Source organism: Anas platyrhynchos, chromosome 21, assembly GCF_047663525.1.
Source record: "Anas platyrhynchos isolate ZD024472 breed Pekin duck chromosome 21, IASCAAS_PekinDuck_T2T, whole genome shotgun sequence".
NCBI classification, from domain to species: Eukaryota; Metazoa; Chordata; class Aves; order Anseriformes; family Anatidae; genus Anas; species Anas platyrhynchos.
In genome coordinates, this window is record NC_092607.1 from 14,827,830 (window position 1) to 14,853,621 (window position 25,792).

Genomic DNA, 25,792 nt, shown 5'->3' on the forward strand with positions numbered 1-25,792 from the left:
TTTATCCTCCTGATGTATTTATAGACAGCAATCATATCTGCTATCAGCCTTCATTTTGCTAGACTAAACAAGCCAAGCTCTTCTAGGCTCTTCTCCGGTGATGGGCTCTTCACTCCCAGCACCTGGTCGGATCCCGGTTGCTCAGCGGTGAATACAAGTGACCTGGATTGTGCTCAGCATCCAGATGAGCCCTCAGTGCTTGGCACAAAGAAATACTATCATTGTATCTGCAAGGCTAATACTGTACATGGTGCGTTTGCCAATGCTGTTTGTCTCCTGCTGCACAGCAGGAAGTTGATGGGATGTGGTGCCAGTCCTTCCTGCTCATGTCCACTAAATCAGCTGCCACAAAAGTCCTCTTGTTGGTCCCTTGCTGCATTATGTTCTGTTTTGTACTAAGAAATCCTATCTTGTTTCTGTTATTTAATTCTCTGTTGACCCTTCTTCCAAGCTGTTACCTCTTCCTGTACAAGGCACTTCTAACTTTTTCACCAAGCCCTGAATCAACTTCCCATTAACCAGCTTAAACCAATTCTTCAGCTAATTCCCATCCTCTGGAATTTAGCTGATGTATGTCTTTGTGGCTCTGTATCAGATGATTGACAGAAGAGCAGACAGATTAGATCTGCCACAAGTGCTTAAATTATTCTTTTCTTTGTATTTTTTTTTCCTTCAAAAGCCCTTCTTAATTTTTAGGTCAGACTAAAAGCTCAGCACTTATCAAGATCAGCTTTTTTTTTTTTTTTTCCATGAATTAAGTAGAAGTAGCACATTCACCTTCATCTAGCATGAGGATTTGCTAGATTTATTAAAAATACCGGCCACTGGACCTCCAATGACTTCACTGGGGCTGGGTTTTTAGTCTGCCCCAGCCAGGGCAGAAACTTGTTTCTTCTGTTCCACAGCATCACCACCAGAGCAAACATATAGGAACTATTTCACTTTTCTGGGTTAAGACTATTCAGCGCTATATCCATGCTGTAGTTTCTGCCCTGCGCTACTTAAAATGTCACTTCTGCAAAGAAAGGGAATATCAGAATTATTCTGTATGATCAAAACCCCATCAAGAAAATGTCTCATATGCTTGGGGGCACAGGGCTGTCTTTTTTTTTTAATAGTGGTAACAATAATAATAATAGTAGGACAACAAACTAAGATGCCCCTGGAGATGCGGTGACAAATTGGAAAGACATGTTGAAATTGAAATTGATTGAATAGTTCAATAAAATCAGCTTAATGCACAAAAGCAAAAAGGTTAGCTACAGAAAAACAAAAAATCAGTAATTTCTTGTCTGCTGGGGCCAATCTCACTGAAGATTGAATTAGTTATAAATTTAAACTAGGTACTTGAGTGTGCCACCTTTTTATGCCCACGCTGGAGGCTTTCAGATGAAACTGGATGTGGATGGCAACCGAGTGCCTAAAGGTCTGACAAATCCCAGTCTACTTTCATTTACATGCTTTCCTGTTTGACACAACTTTACATGCCAGCCAAGATCTTTCTCTCTGTCAGACCACACTTCTGCTCTAAATAGGATAGTTGTGCCTTCAGCTGAGGAAAATCAGAGCACCTTTGGTAAAGTTTGCATCAGGACTTTAGCTCTGGCTTGGTCCCTGATTGCTGCAGCTGCCTCCAACCCTGAACACCTGTCTCAAACTTCTCTATTCCCAAAACGATCACAAAACGATCCTGTCCAATCACTCCATGCATTTGCTATCTGCTATAATACCTCACATTTTCTCATCTGCCTCTGTGCTTGCTTTCACATAAGGAGCATTCCTGTGTTTTCCTTCCCTCTTCCCATCCGCGTGAACCAGCACTTTGTGGCTGGTACCTTACTAAATTCTGGGCATTTTCATTTTTGGGTTTGTATTATCTGATAGATACAATCTCTTTTTTAAATTTCTTTAAAGTAGTGTTCTGAATTTGTTCTGGATTTTTTATTAACACTGTGCTATGATGCTCGGTGAACTGCATTTTGTTAAATAAAAAACCCGATTGTAAATCTGAGATTAATAAGACAGAGTCTCTGAGTACACACACATGCAAGCATGTCATCAGAGTGCTTATAATTTAATACCTGTACATGGAGCACAATGGCGAGGCTAACAGAACTCTTAAATGAGACTTTCTAGTCCCTTTCCCCCTCATGTATAAGAGGATTCTTGGATTCTTTTTTTTTTTTTTTTTCCCAGGGGAAGCTTTGGTTAAGGGCCAAATGAAGCCAACTAGAAAAGAGATGAAGGCAGCAGGAGGCTTGTAGCCCAGGTCCCAATACAAGTCAGTTCTGTGCAGACCACATGCGACCTTATCCAAGGTCTGCAGTTCATTCTCGGAGCTCAGAAGAAAGTTTGCCTGGCAGTGGCAGGGTTTCAGGACCGCTTTTGGCACAGAATTCAAGCTGCCTCGGCTCCCACAGCCCCGCTCTGCTGCTGGACCTGGCCGTGCAACCTCAGTCTGTAGACAGGGGAAAACTCAAAACCGCAAAAAAGAAGAGCCCCCACTGCTGGAGGCTATTTCCTTGCCCTCTTTGATGGGAAGAAGGAAAGTGTGTGGGTTTTTTTCATGCAGAGGTTGTGGAAGTACTGGAGCTTTTAAAATGCTGGGCGACAGCTATGCCATCAGATAGGAAACGCCACGTTACACGGCTCCGTCTCACTGCAGCCAGGAATATTAGAGGTGGCTTTGCCATTTAAATGTACTATTGAATTGTGGTCTCTAATGTGGGCCTCCGACCTGGTTTTCTAATTTCTGTGGAATCTGATTGCCACTATTTTTTAACTATCTTTCCCCTTTCTATGATTTAAACCTAATTTGGCTTGCAAGCATTTGGCCGGTTTGGGAATACTTCTGTCAGTCTCCTAAATTGTCTGTAAGAGGGAAGGAAGACAGGGCAAAATATGAAATAGAAATTATGTTCATTAATAAGGACATTTCAGCCTTACGATTACTCAGTGCTTTGCAAATGGAGCAATGAATGGCAACTTTTTGCAGGAGGAAAAACAAGGGCTAACAATAGTTTCTCCCTCATGTTTTATTAGACAAGGTAGCAAGAGATAATGAAAGTACATTTCCATAATATATTCCAGTCGCAAGGTGCTGATGGATCCTTATGTGCGATGTCTTGTCAATTTAGCAGATTAATATCTGTCAATTAAATGAGCTGGAATCAAGATAAAGCTAAAATTCAGATCTCTGTTATTCTAGCAATTCAGAAGAATTCAAGAATTAAAGCAGTTACAGCAGTTCAAGAGTGTCTGTATGGGAGTAAACAGACCTAACTGACCTAATTCTCACCCTTTGAAGTTTCAAAGGACATCTGACATTTTACACAAGCCTGCAACATCTGCCAAGGAAAAGGGCAGCCCTCGAGTAGCTGAACCGGACTCCAACAGCAGGAAGCAATCCAGCACACAGCTGCTCCGGGCAGGTTTCTCCTCCCATCGAAGTCCCTCCACTTGGCTTTGCGAAAAGCTTTTCCTGCATAACATTGTGCCTCCATCTCATCTTCACACCCCTTGGGCTCTCCATTGCTCCACCAGGGCAGCTTGATCCCCATGTCCCAACTCACAGCCGTAATTACACCATAGGCATCCAAAGCAAATCCTGCAGCATCTCCTACTTGTCCCCTCAAAACTTATCCACTCTGCGAGCACACAAGCTGTAGGGCTTACCAAGAGCAAGGTCCTAGGGGGTAGGGGGGGTTAGTTTTCCTCTCAGCCACACGGATTTGGGCTGGATCCCTCCCTGGTCCTCTGCACATCTCTCCAGCTGCCTACAGAGGACAGGAGCTTTGCCGTCATATCTGCCTGTAAGAGCAATGAAGCTGGTGAAGGGATTACAAAAAAAGACTTATGAGGAGCAATGAGGGAATTGGGCTGTTTAGGCTAAAGAAGAGGAGGCTGAGGGGAGATCTCATTGCTCTCTACAACTACCTGAAAGGAGGGTGCAGCGAGGAGGGTGTTGGTCTCATTTCTCAGGTGATATTCACAAATAAAGAGGCATTGCAGGGAGATGTACAAACATGCAAGATCAGGTGCTGCTCTCCTATTTTATTTTATTCAGGTTTGTTTTCCTATTGCATTAACATACAGTCTAAGTGTCTTCCAGAAGAACTTTTGTGAATGATTTTCATGGCTTGCTCTGTAAGACATTTTCCTTGATAGCGTGGAATTCCTCTGAAATTCCTCGGGAATTTACAATAGTTCTGCTGAACTTTTGTTTATTGTATAGATTTATTTTTTTTCATACTTAACCTAAATTCTTTTTTTTACCCAGTTTGTGTTAAGGATTGAAATGGGGAGGATATCTTAAGTGTCACTTTGTGGGTATCAAACTGTTGGCAGAACCACCCGGAGTGCCACCAGGCAATGTTGCTCTCAGCTTGGGGGGTATAATGTTTTGGTGATGTTTTCAGTGAAAACACATCAGCCAAGTTTTTACTGGTTTTCAAAAGACACAAACTAATGTTGCTGAAAATGCTTAAAAATTAACAAAAACATCTGTTTGAACCTATGATTTCTGTATTTAAGATTTTTATTTTCCCATAAAATTGGTGATAACCTCCAATCTATGCAAAAATCCATTCAAAAATATGATAGGAAATTTTATGTCTTCTTACTAACATTTTGAGTCCAACTAACTTCATAATAACTGCACTTGTGTATGGAAAATAAACCCAGGCATTTTACAGGCTGTATTTTTGTTTCTCTTCTTTTATTTTGCTCCAGAAAGTTCAGCAGTATATAGTCATTGTTCAAGCCACAGATATGGAAGGAAATCTTAACTATGGTCTCTCAAACACGGCAACTGCAATCATTACGGTGACAGATGTGAATGACAACCCACCTGAATTCACTACGAGCACTGTAAGTATCAATATATCAGCACAGCAATGCATGGACACACAGCGTGTTTAGAATTCATGGATTTATGTATCAGTCATCTCCCTTTGCTGGTCTGGCAGACAGGAGGAACTTGATAGATCTGTGGGACAAAGATTTTTGGGGGCAAAAAAAAGGGGGGGGGGGAGGGAAAAAAAAAAAAAAAGAATGATCTATGAACTAGCAAAACTATTTGGCAACCAATTTCACTGAGGTACTAAAGGAGCTGAAATAATGTGGCAAACAGACTATGTCTGATTGCACCGAAGAGGATACAGTTGTTTCACAGCAATTGGCTGTAGATGTCTCAGAGTTATTATTACTTATAAGTGAAATCCTGAGCAGTAAGAGATATTTTGGGTTTAGTAGCTTGGATACGATTTCAAAGAAGCAGTAAATACTCTAAATGGTAACAGTTATTTGGTAAAATTTGTATTACACTGATAGCTCTAACAGATGTGTTTGTGTGTGCCAGCAGTAAACGCACAGACATACTTCAGTACATCTGGTTTTAATCAGTGTAAGATCTTACTTAAATTAGTACAGTATTTCTCTATCTCATTCTTACGTGCTCCAAGTCTTTATTATTTGGGAGGAAGTGGAAAAGATAAAGAGATTGCAAATGACAAATGATTAGAGTTGGTTAAGATAAAAATGAAAAGACAGAAGGAGAAATGATGTGGTCTGGTTCTTTCCAGCCTTCATAATCCGTAGAGATAGACATCCGAAACATGGATAGTAACCACAAAGGACCATAGAGGTCTACATGCTAATAAAAGAGAAATCACTGTGTAACCACTGTCTATATGCATATCAGGGACAACCAGGAGTGGTAAATGATGTATCTCAAACAGATACCAGATCGCTAAAAATACAAGAAGTCAAAACTGCACTGTGCTCATGTCACTGAATATCATTTAAGGAATGCATTTATTATTTATATTATTGTGAATTTTCATTCCATTTTACAGGACATGCAAATATTTATTCACATAGTGTCAGAGTTTCCCCTTATTTACACCCATAGAAACTACGAATATGCAGCAGAACTCAAGGAAGTCATGCAAAAGCCCACTTGATGCCACCATGGACCCAGATGGGCTCCATGCCAGCTGTGGGATCCTTTCCTCCCATCACCTGAGCTCTTGGTCACAGTGTGCTCAGTTTCTGAGCAGTGACAGCATTTTTTTGATGAAGTGACTAGGACAAAGATTCTCAGAAAAAGAGCGGCACTAAATTCCTCCTGAATGAGAGAGAAATGGGCACCCTACACATTTTCAGGTCTGGCCCTCAGCCTCCAGTCTGTTGCTGTTGCAGCGGGTAGAGCTTGGGTTTTACAACAGCACATGTGCTTCCTATCTGTTGCGGTGAATACACTGAGCTTTGTATTGTGAAGCTGTCATTACATATCTCCTTACATATGATACATATGGTTGTGGAGAGCTGTAAAAATGCGATGCAGATCTTGAGCCATGTGGCCCCTTCTCCTGCCAGTATGGGATTGTTTTCCCTGGAAACTTTTGTAGTGGCTGGTCTTACACAATTTGGCATCTCCCAGGTAATGGGACTTTCTACCACAACAGTACTTGTGCATGCTAATCTTGAGTGGGGGGCTTATTCTGCCAGGTAAATATCTCTTTAATCTTCATTTGAGTGAAAAAGGAATGACATCTAGTGGCCACATCATTTAAGCACAGGTTGTTCTGGATGACCCTTAGCTCCAAATGAAAGGTAGGAAGCGAAGTCTCTGGTAGTGCCTTCTGCAGGGCAGCATCCCTTCAGGTAGTGATCCGCATCTGAAGGGGATGTATTTTGAAGTCTGTCCAAAATGTTTTCCAAAGCTGAATCAGATGGAAGGTTAAGATAACGGAGATTTGCTTTCAGGTGAATTCTAAGTATTTAATGTTTCAGTGTTTGTAAGGCCTAGGAGGAATAAAAGTCATCAAGAGAATTACCCATAGGATTGTGTTAAATGGATCAAAAAATGTTACTCTTCCTCTAAGCAGGGCTGATGTGTACCATTATTTCTCTAATTTTAATCACTAAAGAAAGAGTTCTGCAAAGGCCAAAGGGCTTTATACAGTAGCACTAGGGACTTGATAAAGATTTGAAAACCAAGTGTGCCTTGCAATAATGTTTTCTGATTCTACGGAAACAAATATCTTTGATATACTCCCAGGTATAGTCAGGATGAATTTCATGTGAGTATGAAAGTGTAATACGATTTTTCCCTGTCTGGCATAGAGAAAAGCATCAGGCTAATCAGTTTCTTTAAACCTAAGCTGAATCTCTTTGCTGTCCTCAAATAGTCTGATCTGCATTTTAACACCTCTAAAAAAAAAGGCAAAATCTCTTTCCAGAAAATTTACAGCTCTCAGAGGATAAGAAAGCCCATGGTGTCTTTTAAAACCAGAGACTGTTTGGAGAGATACGGTATATTTTTATTTAAAATACTTCTGTATTGAGACGCTGTTGTAAAAACAAAATAGGCTGAATAACTGAAATAATGGTTTGCTCTTGGAAAGTTGCCAGATGAAAGGAACTGGAGCAACTATATTCAGCTCTGAAGCACACAAAGGCCAACCCTATAGCGCTCCTAAATTACCTGCCATTCAGCCAGGGTGGTTTTAGACTTAATCGTTTCTGGATAAGAATGTTGCTCGGGAGGACGCTGCTCCATGCTGGTGTCACAGCTCATGTGTTCAGCAGCAGGAATTAATGTTGCTGTGTAAAACTTAACAACGGGACAGGAAAGGGAAAAAGCAGACCCTGTGATGGTCAAGAAATTTGGATCACATTGGTAGTCAGGCACGGCTGAGGAGGCTGCATGCACAGACCAGGTGGAAGGCCAGACACAAGCGTATGAGTGCCAGCATCACACATCCACGGGAGGGTATGGGCTGCCCAGGTGCTTTGTTTAACAGCCATCCAAAATACTAAGCAGGCAGTGATCATGATGTAGTGCTAGAGGAGAAGTCAGAAACGAGTAATAAAATCACACAGAAGATCCTTAAACGTTTGAATTAAAGATAGTCAGATAAAATTCCGAAATGATTGTTTGCTTACATGAAAGTGGATCGATCTATTTTTCATATCCTTTCGTACATTACATGAAAGGCCAGGGGAAGAAGAATCTTCACCTTCTCACACAAAGGATTCTGAAGTTATAAGATGGGAAAAAACCACAATCTGTAAAGGGAATAATTCTGAGTTGAAGTCTGCTGCTAACGCTAAGCCCAGTCCCCATCAGTGGAGTCATGACCAGTTGTGGCCATCGTGACCTGTCCTACCAGCATCAAAGCAGGAGGCACTGGGGCACGGCAAGGATGAGGTGACCTCCCCTAGTCCTTTACAGCTCTGATTTTTGTGATGGTGAATGCATCCTCAATTTGCTTTGCTACTTGACCATGCTGAGAAGCATCAGAGAGCAGCTAACGGGGGGAAATGTCTCGTGAGATACTGCCACAGAGTGGGAAACAGATCTGTGCCAGAAGAGTGGAGCATCCTATGGTGCTGTAAACATCATAGACAGCTATTTTGGGCAATTTTAATGATTTAGTGCAGGACAGTGACCCAGGGAATGCTCTTCTGGCTAGCTAAGGGACTTCAGCAGCCGGCTCTTTGTGTTGTGTTCTTCATGTGACTTTGCTGCTTGCAAAAATAAATGGATGGAGTTGATTCTTCCCTCTGCCAAAGAGCAGTGACATTAATTCTCCACTGTGTGCCCAACCAGCCTGCGCCCCCAGGCTCTGGGTGGAACGCCTTGCAAAAGTTTCACCTCCCGTGACCAAGTTTTCCTTTTGGAGTGATTCACTGCACTCATTCATTCTTGTGGCATTTTTGATGGGTTTGCACCTCCCAGATCATCAGTGGTATAAAATAGTAAAATTTTAACTGGTCTGCATTGCAAAGACCTTGTAGCAAGTTTCACTGGGAAACTTGCTCCCTAACTGCTACACGATAAAGATACTGGTATCAGCATGCCCTCTGCTATCCAGAGTCTCTGCTACTCATAACAGGGTCATGTCCTCTGACACTTCTCGATGTAGAAATTCCTCTGCCTCCCTTCAAATATTTATCTCCTGTGTGCAGGCGAGTTGTGCTTTCTTCACATTAATATAGATCCATGGCTGAGCCTCTGGCCAGATGCTCGTCTCAGATACAGAGAAGGCACAGTGAAATTAGTGTTGGTGTTTCAAAGATTAAACATCAGCTGAGACAGAACAATGCAGGATAGTCTCAGGTGAGATTTTATGCAAGGGAGAGGCATTTTTTGGCTCATGGAAGGAATACCTTTAATGTCAATGAAATCTTTAGCTCCTCTCAAGCAGGATGCCCTTTCCAGTCTGACCCATCATACCATTAATAGCCATCCAAGGGTTTCCACTTTATCTGAGGAAATGCATAATCAGAGGGGAGGAGAAGTAAAAGGAATCCATGCCTACACTTGACTCTTACAAAGTCTATTTTTATCGTATTCAATCAGGAACAATCAGGCGCAGAGAGGAGACGCAGATGAATTTGCATGATCAGACTTCTGTGTCTTAAATGTTAATTAAAAGTTATTTTAAATTTGCCTACTGTGCAGAACTTGTTTTTATAGTAGCCCGTGTAAGGGAAATATTATTTCATAGGGCTGAAGTGCTTGTGATTAGTTGAGCTTGTGGATTCTTGGAAGAACCTGGCTGGCAATCAACCTCTCCTTTAAAAAAAAATAGAAAAGGAAAAAAAAAAAAAAAAAAAAGAAAGAAAGGGGAAAAAAGAATCTGGGCTATTCAAGTTCTTTAAGCTCCTGAGCCTTAGGAGGTCTTATTTAAAGCTACTTTAAAATTTGCCCTTTGGCACTGCTTTGAGAATCTTCTCTTGCGAGGCTGAACCCAGTGGAGCATATTTTAAAGCATCCTCTCTAGGACTGCCTTCACTGCCACGCCACCTCTCAGGCTGATCTCCCATTAGGAACAGCTCTGAAGGTTTAGGACCGGACTGTCAGGCAGTGGTGAGTCTTGTGGCCTGGGCAGGCAGTCTGGTCAAAGGCTGGGCGTGAAAGCAGAAGAGCCAGTACAGAATAACTCAGTGCTCAGAGAGATGCTCATCTCCTAACAGAAAGGGCCGTGTCGCTGGGTAAGGTTAATCTGTTTGCAAAGTGGATTTGGCTTATCAGTGGAGGAACAAACACTTGTTGCAAGTGCATCACGAAAAGCAGTCTTTGCCAGTTTTTAACGGAGCTATTTAATTACTAAGTGTCAGATCAGGCTGATCTCAGAGGTGGTAACCCGGCTCACCCAGGACGGGATCAGTCAGCAGAGAGCTCGGTGCTTCATGAGCAAAACGACAAAGAGAGAGTCCCAAGTTAAAAGGGCTTCTGTTATTGGCAGTGCGCTGCCAAAAATTTCTGACCTCTGTCTCTGCAGGTATTTTGGCTCCTCAGAGCACTGTGGAAAATGTTAATGAGCCCGCTCTGGGAAGTGCTTTGAAATTTGAAAGTGAAACGGGATCTCAGGACATCGTGGGTGCACTAACATAGTCCTTTACTGTAAATAGTTCTTCTTTCTCCCATTTCGATGTTTCCTTCCCATTTTCTCCCATCTCCACCCTGACGCACCAGTGGACAGTATTTTGTGATGCTAAACAAGCCAAGCTCCTCAAGACCCATTTTACATCACAGCTTTCCATTCCCGTGGTTATCTCAGCAACCCTGCTGTGCACCAGATTCTGCTCAGATTTCTTTCTTTTGACCAGATTTGTATATAATAATTCAGATGAGATTTTCAGTGTCTTAAACAAGAGTTCTTCTGCTCTGCAAACTTGCCAAAATTCTGGAAAAGCAAACAAAAGCAAGCCAAAATCTCATTCCTTCCTCTATGTGTATTTCTTCTCATGTTAACACTGAAGACAAAATAAAACCATGCATCAACCAGAGAAAGAGCAACACTGTCCAATATTGCAGAAAATGCTGACTTGAGCTGTAAAAATGTGATGACTTCTTTTCAAGTGGCAAAGAATTGAGAAAATGCTTCACCTGGTTTCCAGCTCCCTGAGTTGAATCCTGCTGAGCTCTGTCTCTAACAGTGACTTCAGAAATAGCAAGTGCCAGAGAAACCCCCTCAGTTTTTCATTCAGGCTAAAAAATATTGATTTTCAAATGGCTACAGTGCAAAAATGCAAATAGCCCTAGTTTGGAGAAATAATATTAAACGGCCACAGGAAACCAGAACAGGAAGCCAAGTAAGCCTGCTAGTGGTTTGGGGTTTCCTAAGCACATTTATAGCCAGATGTACCAGGAAGCATTCAGTACATGTGAGCATTATGAGAAATCCCTTTTACATGCATGCTAGTGTTTCACAAATTAATCTTATGCTGTGAAGGGAGAATCCAGCCGGATTTCAGTAGGTTCCCATGGAAAGAAGAACAGACCAGGATGGTCCAAAATGGACCAAGCAGCACCCTAAAGAGAGATCTTAACATACCCAATGCAGGGAAAATCAGTGGACTCGGGCAGTTAACTACCTCCCACAGCCTGGGAACATGTCCAGATCTGGAAAAGATCAAGGGTTTCAATCCTGAGCGCCACGCACCAATTTCCCAGCACAAGGACTAAGGCTGCCAGTGTGGCAGGGACCCAGTGCCTCTGCCCCTTCAGCTCACACAGTGCTTGTCGTTACACCTGTGCCATTCGGTGATGTTTGAATATAGATTAGCCTGCACGCCACAGTATTTTAAAATCATTAAAATGCCCATGGCATAATTTAGAGGCAGTTGTCACAGGAGCCAGAAATCAAGGTGAACAGCACAGGTCATGGCTGGCAAGGGGAAAGACCTAATACCACAGTGAGAAAATTTAACAGGACTGTGTTGTTTTACAGCTAGAAGGAGTTCAGTATGGTCCTGCAGACAGGATTTATTGTTAAAAATCAATTGTGCTTTCATGGCAAATCCCAGGTGACTGCCGTTTGCTTGCTATTTTCCAATCAAAATGAAGCTCAGCCGAACTACACAGTAAAGCTCGGGCTGTTATAGAACTGTCATCTTCTAACTGAAATAAATTATTATATTCAAGTGAATCCAATATGCCCAGTAGCATTTGAGTACATGAGTATCTACCTAATTCTGTGTGCATTTCAATTAAATACATAGTCAGTGAAGTCTAAAAACTACAAATCAGTTTGCTTCTCCTAAATAAGAATTCGGTGTTCATAAATTGAAATGGGCTTTCTGCCTCTCATTACATTTCGAGTCCTGATGAAAGCCATTGCTTATTGTCATAAAACAATGAATTAGAATAAGGATGTTGGGTCAAGAGGTAGCAGTAACAAACAGAAAAACAAAAATTGTTCTTTCTTCCTGTCTGATTCTATGATTTTATGATTCTTGTCTCAGCCTTACCCAGGACTCGCTACGCTAACGTCTGGAGGCTTCACTGTCACAGACAGGCAGCTTAGCCTTGGTCAGGAAAGCAGTAACACTGTGGTGAAAATTGCTGACAGCATGACCTGCTTTTTGAATCAACCAGCCTTGGGATATGAGTCCCAACCTAACCGCAAAGCCTGCCCATCAGCGCCCAGGAGCTGTGATGGCCACACAGTTTTCATTCAGATAAGGACCGAAGGAGAGCCTCACCTCAGGGTGCAGGTTTTACAGCTTGGCAAAATCCCTTGGGGTAGTGTCAGGAAACCTGGTAGTTTGTCCTGTTGAAACCTCACCCCTCGTTCTTGCTCGGATTTCTGCACAGGTGCAAGCTGTGGCTGCTGGGGCTGAGCACCCTTGGGTGGGTTCAGGGGTGCTAGGAGCCAAGGGCAGAGGGCTGCTGGTGCCTTCTGCCCTCTTGGGGTGCCTGGAGGCCTTTTCAGTGCCTTGCTCTGGAAAACAAACCATGCCACATACCCCCTTGTGGATACTCAACTTCTGCTCTTTATTTTCTCACCTTTCATCTATAATGAAAGTCAGTTCTCACTTTATGAGAAAACAGTAATTCCCCGTGTCTTAATGAAAAGAGCATCAGCCTCTTCAGTGATTTCATCAGCGCAGCATATGACAGAAGGGATTGAAATAATGTTAAGACTACTTAGGGTAGTCTACAGGGTGGATAGATAGGTACAAAGATGTACGTATACAAATACACAGTGATAAATATACACATAGCTAGGTTCAAAGCATAGATAGACACTGATATAATGCGAACAGTCATCAATGAAACCCAAGTCCCTGCTCCCAAATAAAATGCAGTTATGTGAATTATTCCATTACATTGTGGGGGTATATATGCATTTATTAAAAGAACGTGGTCTCCTTGATAGAAGTCTCTAACTAATAGACTCCATTAATCAAAACCTAAATTTACAATGGCTTTTGTTTTGTTTATTTCCTTTCAGTACATTCATTTTCAAATTATCACCAGATTAATCATCTGCAGTACTTGAAACCAACTGCCATTTGGTGAAACAGTTCTGGTTCCTCTCCATTACACTGAGCATTAGTTCTTAAGGCATAGTTCAAGGCTCTGTTTAGCCTGATTCTGTCCTGAATCTGACTGAAATCAGATAGATTCTTCCTTGTAAATGGGTCAGTCACACAGAAAAAAACATCCAATGTAATCTTAAGATTGAAAAAAAAAAATAAAAGAAAGAAAAGAGAAAGAAAAAGGGAAAAAAAAAAGAATATAATTTTATTTCTCTTCATTGATACCTGCCTGGTGGTTAAAAGAAGGATTAAAATGAGGTCATTAAACTTTCCTTGGAGACAAGCCCCAGACCTCAGTGGTAATACGATTAATCAAATATAAAAGTGAAGCTACCCTGAATGAATAACTCATTTTTATAAAATATCTAATTACTGAAATGTCGTCTGCTGCAGAAAAAGAAGGGGGGGAAATTAATTGCAATAACAATTCAAGAAGATAAAGTTTTTCTGAATTAGGTCTACACAAGAAGCTAAATTGAGTTGATTAAGTAATTTTGGTTTCAGGAACACCCTTGATGGAAGTTAGTAGTAATGAATTTTTCAGACCTTGGAGTTTAAATTGCCAACGACCAGTGAGTTAAAAAATGGGGACGATAGTTTCATTACAGATTTCAATTTTCTGTCAAAAAAAAAAAAAGGAATATTAAAAAAACGCTCTATTGGTCTCTCTCAAATTGGACACATGTACTGCTTGGTGTAAAATCAAGAATAATGCCACCTCTGCTCTCTGTACAAGAGAGCACAATCTCAGCCAATTACAGCTACAGCAGCACCAGGGGGCTGAGCCCACGGCGCTGCTCATTTTTTGCTCCCCAGCACGTAAGTGGTCAAAATCCAGAAATTACGGCACAGTCTCTGTGCCTACATACCTCGTAAATATATTCCCACCTGTAATGTATGGCTCTGCACTCTCCTTTCCTTGTGGTTCTTGTAGGAAGCTGTTGTTAATGGGAAGAGCAGCGCATGCATATCCATCAGCAGCAGCATGGTAATATGTAATAATTTGTTTGGATGTTTGAGCCTCCTGCCTGCTGTTTTGCTGCTTCGTATGGTCAGGTTAATGTTGTCAAAACACAGGCAAGAGCTGTACGCTGGCAACAGCACCCCCAACCATGCGGTGTGACACCACACATCAGTTCTCCCTTCCCGTCACCCATCTGTCATGAGCCCCTTCATTTGCAGCACCTGGCAGAGCTGTATCTCCTGGTGGGGTGTCTCGTTCAGCCGTCACTTCTCTCCTCCTTCTCCCTCCCTGTTTAATGTGTGTGGGGTCTGGAGCAGAAAGGTGGAGACCGCACCCCCAGGCCATGCTTTCTGTACCAGGCATTACGTGCATGACATAATCCACAGGGTCAAACGACATCTTTGCAGAAAATCACCCACCTTTCCTGCTCTGTGCTGTGCTGTGATGGAAATCCCTGCGTTCTGCACTGCCTGGTAGGTACACGTTGATTAGAGACCATTCCCGTGCATCAGTCAAGCTAAAACCTCAAGGAGAAAATCAGACGTTAATGCTCCCATATCTACCCGTACCAGCAATTTTTTTTCTCTAAAATCTACCTGAAACGTCTTTCTCAGATCGGAAGGATCTTTCATAGACTCTGTCTGCTAGGTACCTCTTTCTGCTTTTGGATGAATACCCAAATCCTAATTCTCTTCCTGAGCCCATCCCTGGAATCAGAGGGCACAATTTGGCTGCCCGAGTGCAGCCAGCCAGCACCAGGGGTCCTGGTCAGGCAGGACGTGCAGCCAGCCCTGCCAGGTACACCTCCGTGTCTGCCAGGTGTCCCAGGCAAATACCCGTTGGAAATGGATTATTTCATTATCTTAAAAGTACACACCGTCGCAGGCACTGATGCAGGTCTGAGAAATTTAAACACGTTTTGTAACTCCGTCATTGCGAGGAGCTGAAATAAATCCCTTCTGGAGTTGGCTAACTTGTTTGGGTCGGCAGGTTTTAAATTCCTCAGTGTTCTGTTGCCTTAAAAACAGTTGCTTCCAAGAGGTGTCATTTTAAGAGGATGTGTATCTGGAATTTCATTAAGCATGTTTTGGTTATGAAATCTTAAGTGACATACAAAAAAAAAAAAAAAAAAAAGAGAGATTTAGCAAAGGATTTGGCAGTGCTGTGAGTTTTCTCTTATCAAATATTTCTAACTGTCCAGGATGCCTTAACACTTTCCAGCCGTAGAAGAAAGGGTCAGAACACAGACTGCAGCGAGAATTAAAAACAGAGAGGAAGTTTGAAAGATTTCCCACAGTTTTTTGAGCATCATGGAGTTTTTCAAACTGTTCCTGCTTTGTGCAGGAATGTTTTAATTGCCAAAAAAATAACAGAGAAGAAACAATGTTTTCCTTCCTAATTTTACAAGGATCCACCACCCTCCCATTTCTCACTGTTTTCCTTTCTCTGTTACACACACTTTGACTTCCCTGTAGCTCTCCCTTCTTTTCCAGCAAGAAGTCTCTTTCTCATGGCAAGTCTGATGAATTGCACAGCATTTAATTTAGTTTTCATTCTGTGCTCTGAATTACTTTAAGCAGGCAGGCATGCATTTTTCTGTTGTTTCTGCCTGATTTTAGCGACTCTAGGGCTGTGCTGCTGCTGCATCTGTCTGCTCTTGTCTGCAAACTGTGGGGACCCTTCAGCAACCCCTGCTGCACAGAGATCGTGCATTTCAGGGTGTGCTCCGACCTGCTGCCTTCCAGACCACAGGGCTGACCAGAGCATAGCGCATCCTCCCCTCCTGGCCACCTTCCCCTAGAAAGCACGGCACAGGGGTGCAGATGGGGGACCCACAAATCTCCCTGCAAGCAGAAGCTCTCAGCCCCACTGATAGGCAGTGCCTTTACATTTCACTCAGCAGTAATAATATAAAGATCATCATGGCATCAGCTGAGGAAGTCACAACTTTAAACCATAGTAGCATTTCTAAAATAAAACCCATTCTTCCATGCCTGTCTCCTACAAGGATCTGTGTCTTGTTTATGACCAGCCCTTGTGGGTTTTGCAGCACCTGATTGTGGAGTTCAACACTAGTCATTAAAAAGAAAAAGAAAAAAAAAAAAAAAAATCCTTGGTATGCTAATTCTGAGACTAATCTGGAAACAACAGAGATTTCAATTGTAACGTGGAGAAGGTTTGAGCTGAAGTCATCATGCAGTCTGGCTGAGCTGTGCTACGCAGGAAACTTGTTAAAAATCTCAATACCAGGATTATGGTGTGCATAAAAAATTCAGCTTCAGTACTCTTAAAATTCTCTCTCTCCCGAATATTCATCTTCAGATCCCAACGGCACAAGAGCAGCTTTTATATGCCCTAAAATTTGAAAAAATTAAATTAAATTTAAAAAAATTAAATTAAAAACTCATTATTTTATTATGAAGTGGGCAGTTAATAAGAAAATCCTAAACCAGATTTATCAGCTTAAGGCCTTTCTTTATGAAACTTCATTACAGGGCCCTGAATTAAAACATTCTCTTCTATACACATTTCACCAAAAAATACAGGTCAGGCCTGTGAAGTACATTTTGCTCACTTAGGAGCTTAATGCTGTCACGCCATTTTTGTCAGTCTGGTTCACATGTAAATTGGGAAAAATGCATTTTCAAGGTTTTGTTCAAAACAGTGCAGTTATTTTCTGCTTTGGGCTTTGAGCAAAGAGAAAGACATTTGAGACCTGACATTTCAACAGATTAAACAATTTCACCTGCTTTTAAGGAATTTTTTTATTTTACAGAACTTACACAGGCAGGAAATTTGGACACAAATGACCATCAGGTCACTTCAGAAGTGTTCATAGTTACATGCCTAACTGCGAGCACAGGGAGTTGAGCACGCTGGCTAGTCCTGTGTGGCTGCAAGTCTCTTCTCATACATCTGAAATATGTTCAGGTTCTTCTGCTGAAGCCAACACATTGCAGAGCCTAGGGAAGAGCGGTGCTGGTTATCCAGCTCATACCCCACATGGTGCCCACCATTCACAGGGTTCACTGCCAGCCCGCCTATCTCGAAGCTTCTCCATAGCTCAGCAGGTATCACAGAGCTACGACACAACCCAATGGGGAGACCGAAAGACTGATCTTCACGATGTTCTCAGCATCCCAACCCAGCCCAGGCACTCCAGCACCAGATTTAGGACTCGTGAGACAAGGGCAACTCAGTCTACAATGCTGTTGCTAAAGGGAAGCATAGGGCTGTCAGCTGTTGTAAAGCACTGATGTATCTGTGCAAAAATGTTTTATTATATAAATGTATGCATTTCTTTAAGAATGCGCCTTTTGTAGGCAGTTCCAGCTGCTTTAAAATCTATGCCTTTATTTAAAAGATAGCATTGCTAATTACACCTGACAATCAAATAGTCTGCAGAAAGGTATCAGCTACCTTTTCTTACTGTTCATTCTGTAGGCAAGAAACAAAGGTATGTTAGGCAAGAAAGCAAATTAAATGTTCAAAGGATTCTTGTCTAAAACTTGAAAATAAAAGGCTGTGCTATCAGATCAGAATTTTAACATATACTGTTTCCATTGGCTCCTGAGATGATAAAATCTTTTATGGTTGAGTATAACCATTGTTAAAGGTCACTGTTGCAAAGGCTACATCATTTAGATGAGTTGAGATCCCATTTTGGATAAATTCACAATTTTTCTTCCTAACAAGGAGATAGTATCAGGATTTGAATGTACAAGAGTGCTGGGTTACAGATTAAAGGCTTTTGTGTTCTGGAAACCACACTATGCCAGATTTCATGAGTTTCAGTGAGACATGCAAGTCCCCAAAGTCAAGTAGGTTGATTAAAGTGGTTCTTTATAGCCTTTGAAATACAGATAAAGTACAACTTTCCTACACGGGGTTAATGTACTTTTTTTTTTTCCTTGACAAGGCTATATGCCTTTCCAAGGACTTAATTTTAATCTCTTTTTAAACCTTTCATAAGAATGTTGTAAAAAGCTCCTTTGTGTTGTAATGCATTTTTATAAAATATCTAAATTTCTATGCAAACTTTGAGCCTCATTCCATAAGATATATTTATCTGGAAATGGCTATCTTGCAGCAGAGTAGTGTCTTGTGTCATCATTTCTCTGGCATCTTTTCAGACTGTCACAAGAATGTAACATCTGATAATGAAGAAAATTAGTGCTCATTGTCAGACATGCGAACTTTTTTTTTTTTAATATCCTTTTACTATTGCGTGCTCTTGTCTCTGAACTCCTGGCATGTACTCGTAGAGTCTTTGAACCAAGGTGAAAGCTAGACCTGCACGTTCCTTCCTCATGCCGGAGATGCTGAAATGAGAGGGTTTTCATCTGCTGCTTCTGAAAGAAAGGATATTGCTTTCTTCTCCTCTGTTACTGCACTGTCTTCATATTTAAAGAGTAAATCTTGTAATTTAATTCAAAATTAGTCATTACTCATGATTTCGAAAAAATAACACCTTTAAAGAAAAAGCCCAAAGCCAGTGGTCGTTGTCAGCTACAGGCACCAAGTGGATGCTGTCTGCACCCCATCAGAGGATCACATTAGAAGTGTGAAAGTTTAGGGCTCACTTTTGTGTTTCTAATGCTTTTTGTTCTTATTTTTTAAGATCCATCATCCAGTGTTCTTGTAGAACCTTTTGGTAAACAAGCCTGGCCCCACCACACCATGTGTAGAGCCTTTCCCCCAGGTTGGAGAGCTCCTTACTGGCATGGGGGACATTTTAGAGGCATGAACTGCTGAAGATGAAGGCAGAACTTCCAAAAGTTGGTGAGCTGGTTGTCATGCCCTCAGCTGGATGAGGCTGACTCCTGCCAGACCATGACAAGCCAGTGCCTACAGCCTCGGCAGTTCATTTCTGATTGAGCTCTGTGACAGCTGGGCTTCATACCAGTGGAGCAAAACTGCGAGCTGGCAGGAGCACGTTGGGCTTTATAGATAACGCTTGGAGAAACATTTGCCACATGGCATTTAACTCATCTGAAGTTATCTATGTGTGCGTGTATTGACTGTGGAGTAGACCCAAATGAGCATGGAGTTGAATCAGGGATGTTGTGGTGCAGGGTCTGCTGTGGGCATGAACCTGAAAAAATCAACAGCAAACACAGGGGCTTGCTGCCTCCGAAATGCAGAGCCGGACACTGGGCTGTTTCAGAAAACCATGCAGACTTCGGTACTTAGAAGACGATCATCTTTCACGAGCACACAAGAGTAGTTCTTTAATGAAATGTGATTAAGAAATTTGCATTTTAAAATCAATTTGCATGCAAAGTATGGTTGACTGTATGTATCGGATCAATTTTTTCAGAATACAGAGTTTCAAATGCATTTGTTGCCTCTGTTGCACCGTGGCCAAGGTGGAGCAAGAACCTGGAGTTCAGTGTATTGCTGTCACGGAAACTGATAGCCCAATGCGACTGTGCAGTGTAGATTGGGCAGGATAACTTGCAGACCTAGTACAGTCATCCATACAGCAAACAATATTGGAAATTAAAGGTCAGAGAATTGATAGCAAGGCTTAAGAAAACAGCAATTAGGCATCTAGGAAGAAAAGCTAAATTACCAGTAGTAGGAGTAGGGGAAAAAAAAAAAAAAAAAGAGGATTATTGATCTAAATATCAAGTTGGCAGATACACAGAGTACAATCTAGAGGTTTTTTACACCTCTGGGCTTATTCAACCCCCACAATAAAAAATGCAGGCCTATAAAGATGGAATAAGAAGCAATCAATTAGGTTGGCATTTGCTTGTTTCCGTGCTGCAGCTGGGCAGGCACATCACAATTAATGATTTATTAGGAGATTTTCGCCTTTTTTTCCATTTTACACAGATTGCTGCAACCAGACTGCAGTGGCTTATTAATTTGCGTGCTATTCAAGCATCTTTGTTAAATATCATGTGGAAAAGGTAAACATTTGGCTCACAAGCCAACACTTCAATGGGAGTATATCACAGTTTATGTAGGCAAATGCAGCCTGGCATGCAGCTCTGGGCATTGGGTTACCCAGCTGCACCTTGTGAAGGTCCCTCAGGTCCCCTGGGTTTGCTGTGTTATGGGGTGGCCCAGCAGCAGAAGGCAGGAAGAGATGGACACCCCATGCCACATGCCCACGTGTGCTTGTGCCCTCTCATTTGGGCTTCTCTCTACCTAGGGGACCCAGAGAGAAGTAACACTTTGTGGTAATTTTAGCTGTCCAGGAAAGGGTTCAGAATCTTATATGAGAATGAAGATGCCCTTATTCTTCTAAGTGAATCCATAGCTATAGATGACAAAACACTCTATGCCTCTGGGCAATCCAGATTTCATAACATGCGTCTGCCTATGGCAAATTTTGTGTCGTCATTAGCAAACACAACAAAAAAATCTTTCTCACAGCTGCTCATATGGACAAGTCATTGCTTTCACAGCTTTTTATCAAAAACAGCTAGGAAAAGATCTGAACATTGGAAAAAAAGGAATTCCCTTTAGAAGAAAACCTGAATTATCTCTGTATTCGTCCATCTCAATTCAACACCTTCCTAGGAGTGGCTGCAGTGAGCTAATTGGTTTTATTCTGCTGTGCGTGGCTTCACAACCCAGGCTCCAGATTTATAGCACATAGTTGAGTCACTGTGTGAATTCATCATTTGTCCCCCCACATCAATCCCTGTCTCTTCCCAAGTGATACTGGTCTGCGTGTTTATGTGCTGTCAAACACTGCATGAGACAAAAGACAAACTCAGGAATTAAACAATTTTAGTAGAATCTGATGCAACCAGAATATCAGAATGAATTATTACCATTTCAGCAAGACATGAGTTCAGACAGGCCAGCTCTACAGGAATGAGAGAGACTTTTGCCAGCATATACTTTTATGGTAAAAGGGACAAAAAAGACCCTACAGAATTTAAGAGTTTAAAAGCATACCAAGCTCAGAACAAATTCTTATCTCAGAAGGGAAACAGAGTGTGTAACAATCAGCCATAGAAATCCTTGCGAATGGTCTTTAAAAAAGCACTCTGGAAATTAAGGACTTCAAATGCAACAATTGAAAGTGAAGCCAAATGAATTACAGGGGAATACGGGTAAATGCTACAAGTATAGGTCAAGTGGTGTTTTATCAATCTTGTGTTTACTCCAGCAGCTCCTGCGTTGCCCATTGTTTTACCTTGTTTGAATAGATATGCTTCTCTTTATTTAAAATCAATTGTAATCTTATGAAAGAAAACTTACAGCAGAGGGAATGCTGTAAAGCAGCACAGTGAAAGATGGCATTGTTCATTATCTTAAATTACTCCAGGGTAGGGAGGGAATGATATTAAAGAAGTGTGCGTAGCTCTGAGCTGCCATCCTTCCTTTAGCAAATGTAATTTAATGTCATTATTTAATTTTATTAACAGTAAAGACAATTGTGGACAATGCATGTTACAGCATTTACTTACACTAATGATAGTGGGGGAGTGTTAGCAGGAGGAAAGATGGGTTACGTTTTGGATTCCCAGTAGCTGCTGATGATAGATGATAAAAATTTGTTCTCTTCTTTGTGGTGCATCTCCCCAGTATTTGCTTCTTGATCTGCACAGCTTTGGATGGGTCTTTTGATTCTAGAGTAGGTATTGTTGTCATCAGAAAAATATTTGGTTTTATAAGCATAATAGACAATATTTACCCTTAGCGCTGAATAGAACTAAAATAACTAATGCCTAGTAGGCATTGCAACTGGATCAGCTCCTGGATTCCTCAGTATATGCAGAGCATTTTCATCTTTACACTAATGGAAAAGCTTTATAGAGGGCTATGATCTTCCTCTAGACTTTATATTGGGATGTCCTTGTGTACTTATATTTTTTTTTTTGTACCTCCTATATTTAAAATATGCCTTTACTACATTGCTACAGGCCAAAAACAGGTATTGTGATGGCTTTTACAAAAAGCTTCTCTAAAGTCTGGTGGCAATTGTGTGGTATTTTTCCAGTTGACTCAAACTCATTGGTGACACCTGGATTATGATCTACTACAGGTGTTCAGCAGCCTGCAATTCTGGTCCTCTTAAGTGTCTTAGAGCTTTTAGCTTGCTCTTAATGAATTAATCCTGTTTGGTTCTGCAAGGTGTAAGCCCAGTAGTGGTGGACAAAGAACTGTGGACTAAAGTCAGAGATTTGAGATAGATGTATAAAGCACAAAAATCTTTTGAAATTGCAACAAATATGATGCCTTGATGTTAGCAGTGCCACCATCTCCTAGAAGAGGCTGGAGGCTCATCAGCTTGTCGTTGCTGGCATGCCATACAACATAAAATTCATGTAATAGGCAATAACTAGTGTGGATTTAGTAAGAGACAATCCTACTTAACTAATCTCCTTGAGTTCTGTTGAGCAGGATTCAGAAAAAAAAATGGTAATAGGAGTGTACATCTGACATAATCTAATGGATTTTTCAAAAGGCTTTTGATAAATTTCCATATAAATTTTCCCCTGCTTAAGCTGTGTGCCGCAGAGATTCCAAATTGGGCACGAGAATGGGTAAAGAACCCGTGAAATCATGGGAAATGAAGAGACAAGAAGAACTGTAGCATGTGCTGGAACTAGAATTATCTCGCAGCTTCCCACTGTTCTTCCCCACCACTCAGCATGGCTGGAAAGAGATGCCATCTGCATTCACTAACAAAAACTTGTTTAGGACAGGTGCATACCAGAGAAGAGGGCAAAATGCCATTCAAGATACCACTAAAGGGCAAATTTAAATCTACATTAACATAGGGCAGATTGAGTATTTTTCCTGGCAGAAGTGCAATAATGTATACTAAATATAAGCACACATACCTGAAGGACTCCAAAGGATGGGTATGGGTTAGTACTGGAAAGGGACTCTTGTGCTAACAAAGGAATGATTTATTATCATTTACATAACCTGGCATTTGTGCACACCAAAGGCCAGATTTTCAAAATGCTCTGCTCCTGCAGTTTGGGGCCAGGCTTTCAGTTGCAGACTCCGAGCCAGCCGTTCCCATCGTTTCCCCAGTGTTTAATTTGCCATATGTCAATCAGAGTGTTGATTTGCAAGTGCTGATAATAGGCAATGTTGAGGGATGAGCACATTTGAAAATTTGGGAATGTGTCTTACTGGCAGCTTCTGAGCCCCAAACACTGGAAGTATTCGCAGAGCAGGATCCCTGATCAGCCATATGATAAATCAAGGACTGGAAAGCAGAAAAGAATGCAGCTAATGCATCAGGATATGCCTGAGCTGGACATGCTCCATGAAAATCAGTGCTAAATGAGAGAATTAAGCACCGGGAAAGGCTGTGGCAAAATCACAAGAAACACTTTAAATAATGAGACAAAAATCAAATCAAGTACAAGAAAGAAAGAAAATGAAATAAAATCGCTGAAAAAGCAAATGCCATGACGGGAATCTGAGTGAGGCAAAATACCTTGTTTTAAAGGGACATAGTCATCGTAGAAACAGCACATTTTAGTCTGCCATTTTACCCTCTAATGAGAATTAACTCTCCAATTGCTGTAAATGAATGAGTGTCAGGAACATTTTCGTTTTGCTTCAAGCATTTGCTAAAATGTGGGCAGTGGCTGGGTGATAGCGGGTTTGTTCTCCTTTGGGCTAAAAAGTGAGGCTAGAATTAAAAAGGTTTGGAAAAATATTCAAAGAAAAACAGTATGCAAAGCAGAGGTGAGAAAGGAACATGTCGCTCACAGCATGCACCTGTGGTCCTCTTCATGGGACTGATGTCCTTGTTGGTGTGCTGGTTAAGGGGATGTAGCCATGAGGACCAACGAAAAGATCCCACTGTGACCGCTCCTGTCTTTTATTTGCAGTATTCAGGGGAAGTTCCTGAGAACAGAGTGGAGGTTGTGGTTGCAAATTTGACGGTGATGGACCGGGACCAGCCTCACTCCCCCAACTGGAATGCCATCTACCGCATCATCAGCGGGGACCCCTCTGGGCACTTCACCATCCGGACAGACCCTGTCACCAACGAAGGCATGGTAACCGTCGTAAAGGTAAGTGGGAAGCCAAAGCAAAGATGTATTTGTCACCTTTTAAGCTCACTAAGGCCAAAAGGACTGCCAGAGGCCTGCTGTTATTTCATGCCTTCCCTACCTGGGAGTACAAGTGCTTCAAGCTGTTGTTTACCCACTCTCTCTGTGCAGTTGTCCTGAATATTTTTGTTTTGAGCTATGCCAGTGATTCTGGGTTTCTCCCACCATAAGCCTTCATAAACTCTCACGTGCCAAAGGCAACTGCCAGCATCAGAGCCTGACCTCCTCCTTTTTGAGCTCTGGAAGCGGGACTGGTGCCTGGACTGTCCAGTCCTGCCCTGCTTGGCAGTTCGAGGCAGAAGCTGTGATTCTCCTTTCTGAGCCAGAAATTTGCCAGCTACCTGTGAAGCAGTGGGTAGCACTTCACTGTAGGGGATCAGCCAACTGATCTGCAGGGAGTACAGAAGGCATTTCAGAAGGAGAGAATTTCTTGGTAACAGAAGGGAAGAAGAGAGAAGATTTTCCTCTGAGCTATTCAGAAAAAAAAAATTAAAAGATGGAGAAATGTTCCTTTCCTAGTATCAAGCAATAAACACACAGTGTGGACCACATCCTCAGTGAAGGCTGCTCCACACGTTAGATCATCAGAGAATCTTGTCCAAAGGCTCTGAGAAATAAGACTGTAAATATTCTCTACCCCTTCTTTCCTCCATCCATTGCCTTCCACATTAGGAGATCACAGACCCTCCAGGTATTTCCACAAGTATCAAATTCAGTTTCTTTTCTTGCCTCCAGAGAACATGCCTTTGTCATCATTTGAGAGTTTGCTCCCCACTCGGTTACTGAGACCAGCAGCCCAGGCAATGAATGCTTCTGCAGTAATTACACGCAGTCAGAAACTAACCAGGTTCATTCAGCATTCCCTGAATCTCTTCCCAGATAAGATGCCTATGGATGCTCCCACTGACTACCAAGAAAGTGAAAGCATCATGAATAGGATGCTGTGATCAGTAGGGCCTTGCACTGCACGTGCCATGTGCTGCTCCCGAAATGGATAATACATGCTGGGATGGACAAAGCCTTTATCTTCTGACAGGCCTGGCCTCATCTAACAAGAAGTTGTAATCAACTACTTAGGATGGAACGCTGGTGTTTAGAGAGCAACCTGATCAAAGAATACCTCCGTGTTGAAAAAAAGGAGCCCCACTCCCTTGTGGCTAATAAGTTGCAGTCATTCTTATTTCTTACAGTTCGGATATGAGAAAAAATGACACCAGGGAAATGCCAGTGAGGTTACACTGGTGGGAACGTGTGAGCTTGTGAGTTTGTCCTGCTCCCTGGCCGCTAAGCTATGCGTGTGTGTCTGCAGATGCCACTTTGCTGAAACTTTAAGGAAGACATCATCTTACCTGCTAGATGATATTTCAGCAGGGTTCCTGTATTTATCACTCTTTATTGCTCTGTAATGACATTTGACAGCCTTATCTGATGCAGTGTT

The 25,792-nt window shown here is 41.8% G+C and overlaps 1 protein-coding gene across 7 annotated transcripts in view; it reads left to right on the forward strand.

The window, feature by feature from the left end:
• The window catches only part of CDH4 (cadherin 4), a 670,220-nt gene that overhangs the window by 619,795 nt on the left and 24,633 nt on the right, over window positions 1-25,792 (forward strand). For all 7 annotated transcript variants that reach the window (XM_038166209.2, XM_038166207.2, XM_038166208.2 and 4 more), the window contains 2 exons: window positions 4,732-4,869; window positions 24,130-24,315. In XM_038166209.2, the coding sequence (XP_038022137.1) occupies window positions 4,732-4,869; window positions 24,130-24,315 (324 nt within the window). The remainder of the gene's footprint in view (window positions 1-4,731; window positions 4,870-24,129; window positions 24,316-25,792) is intronic.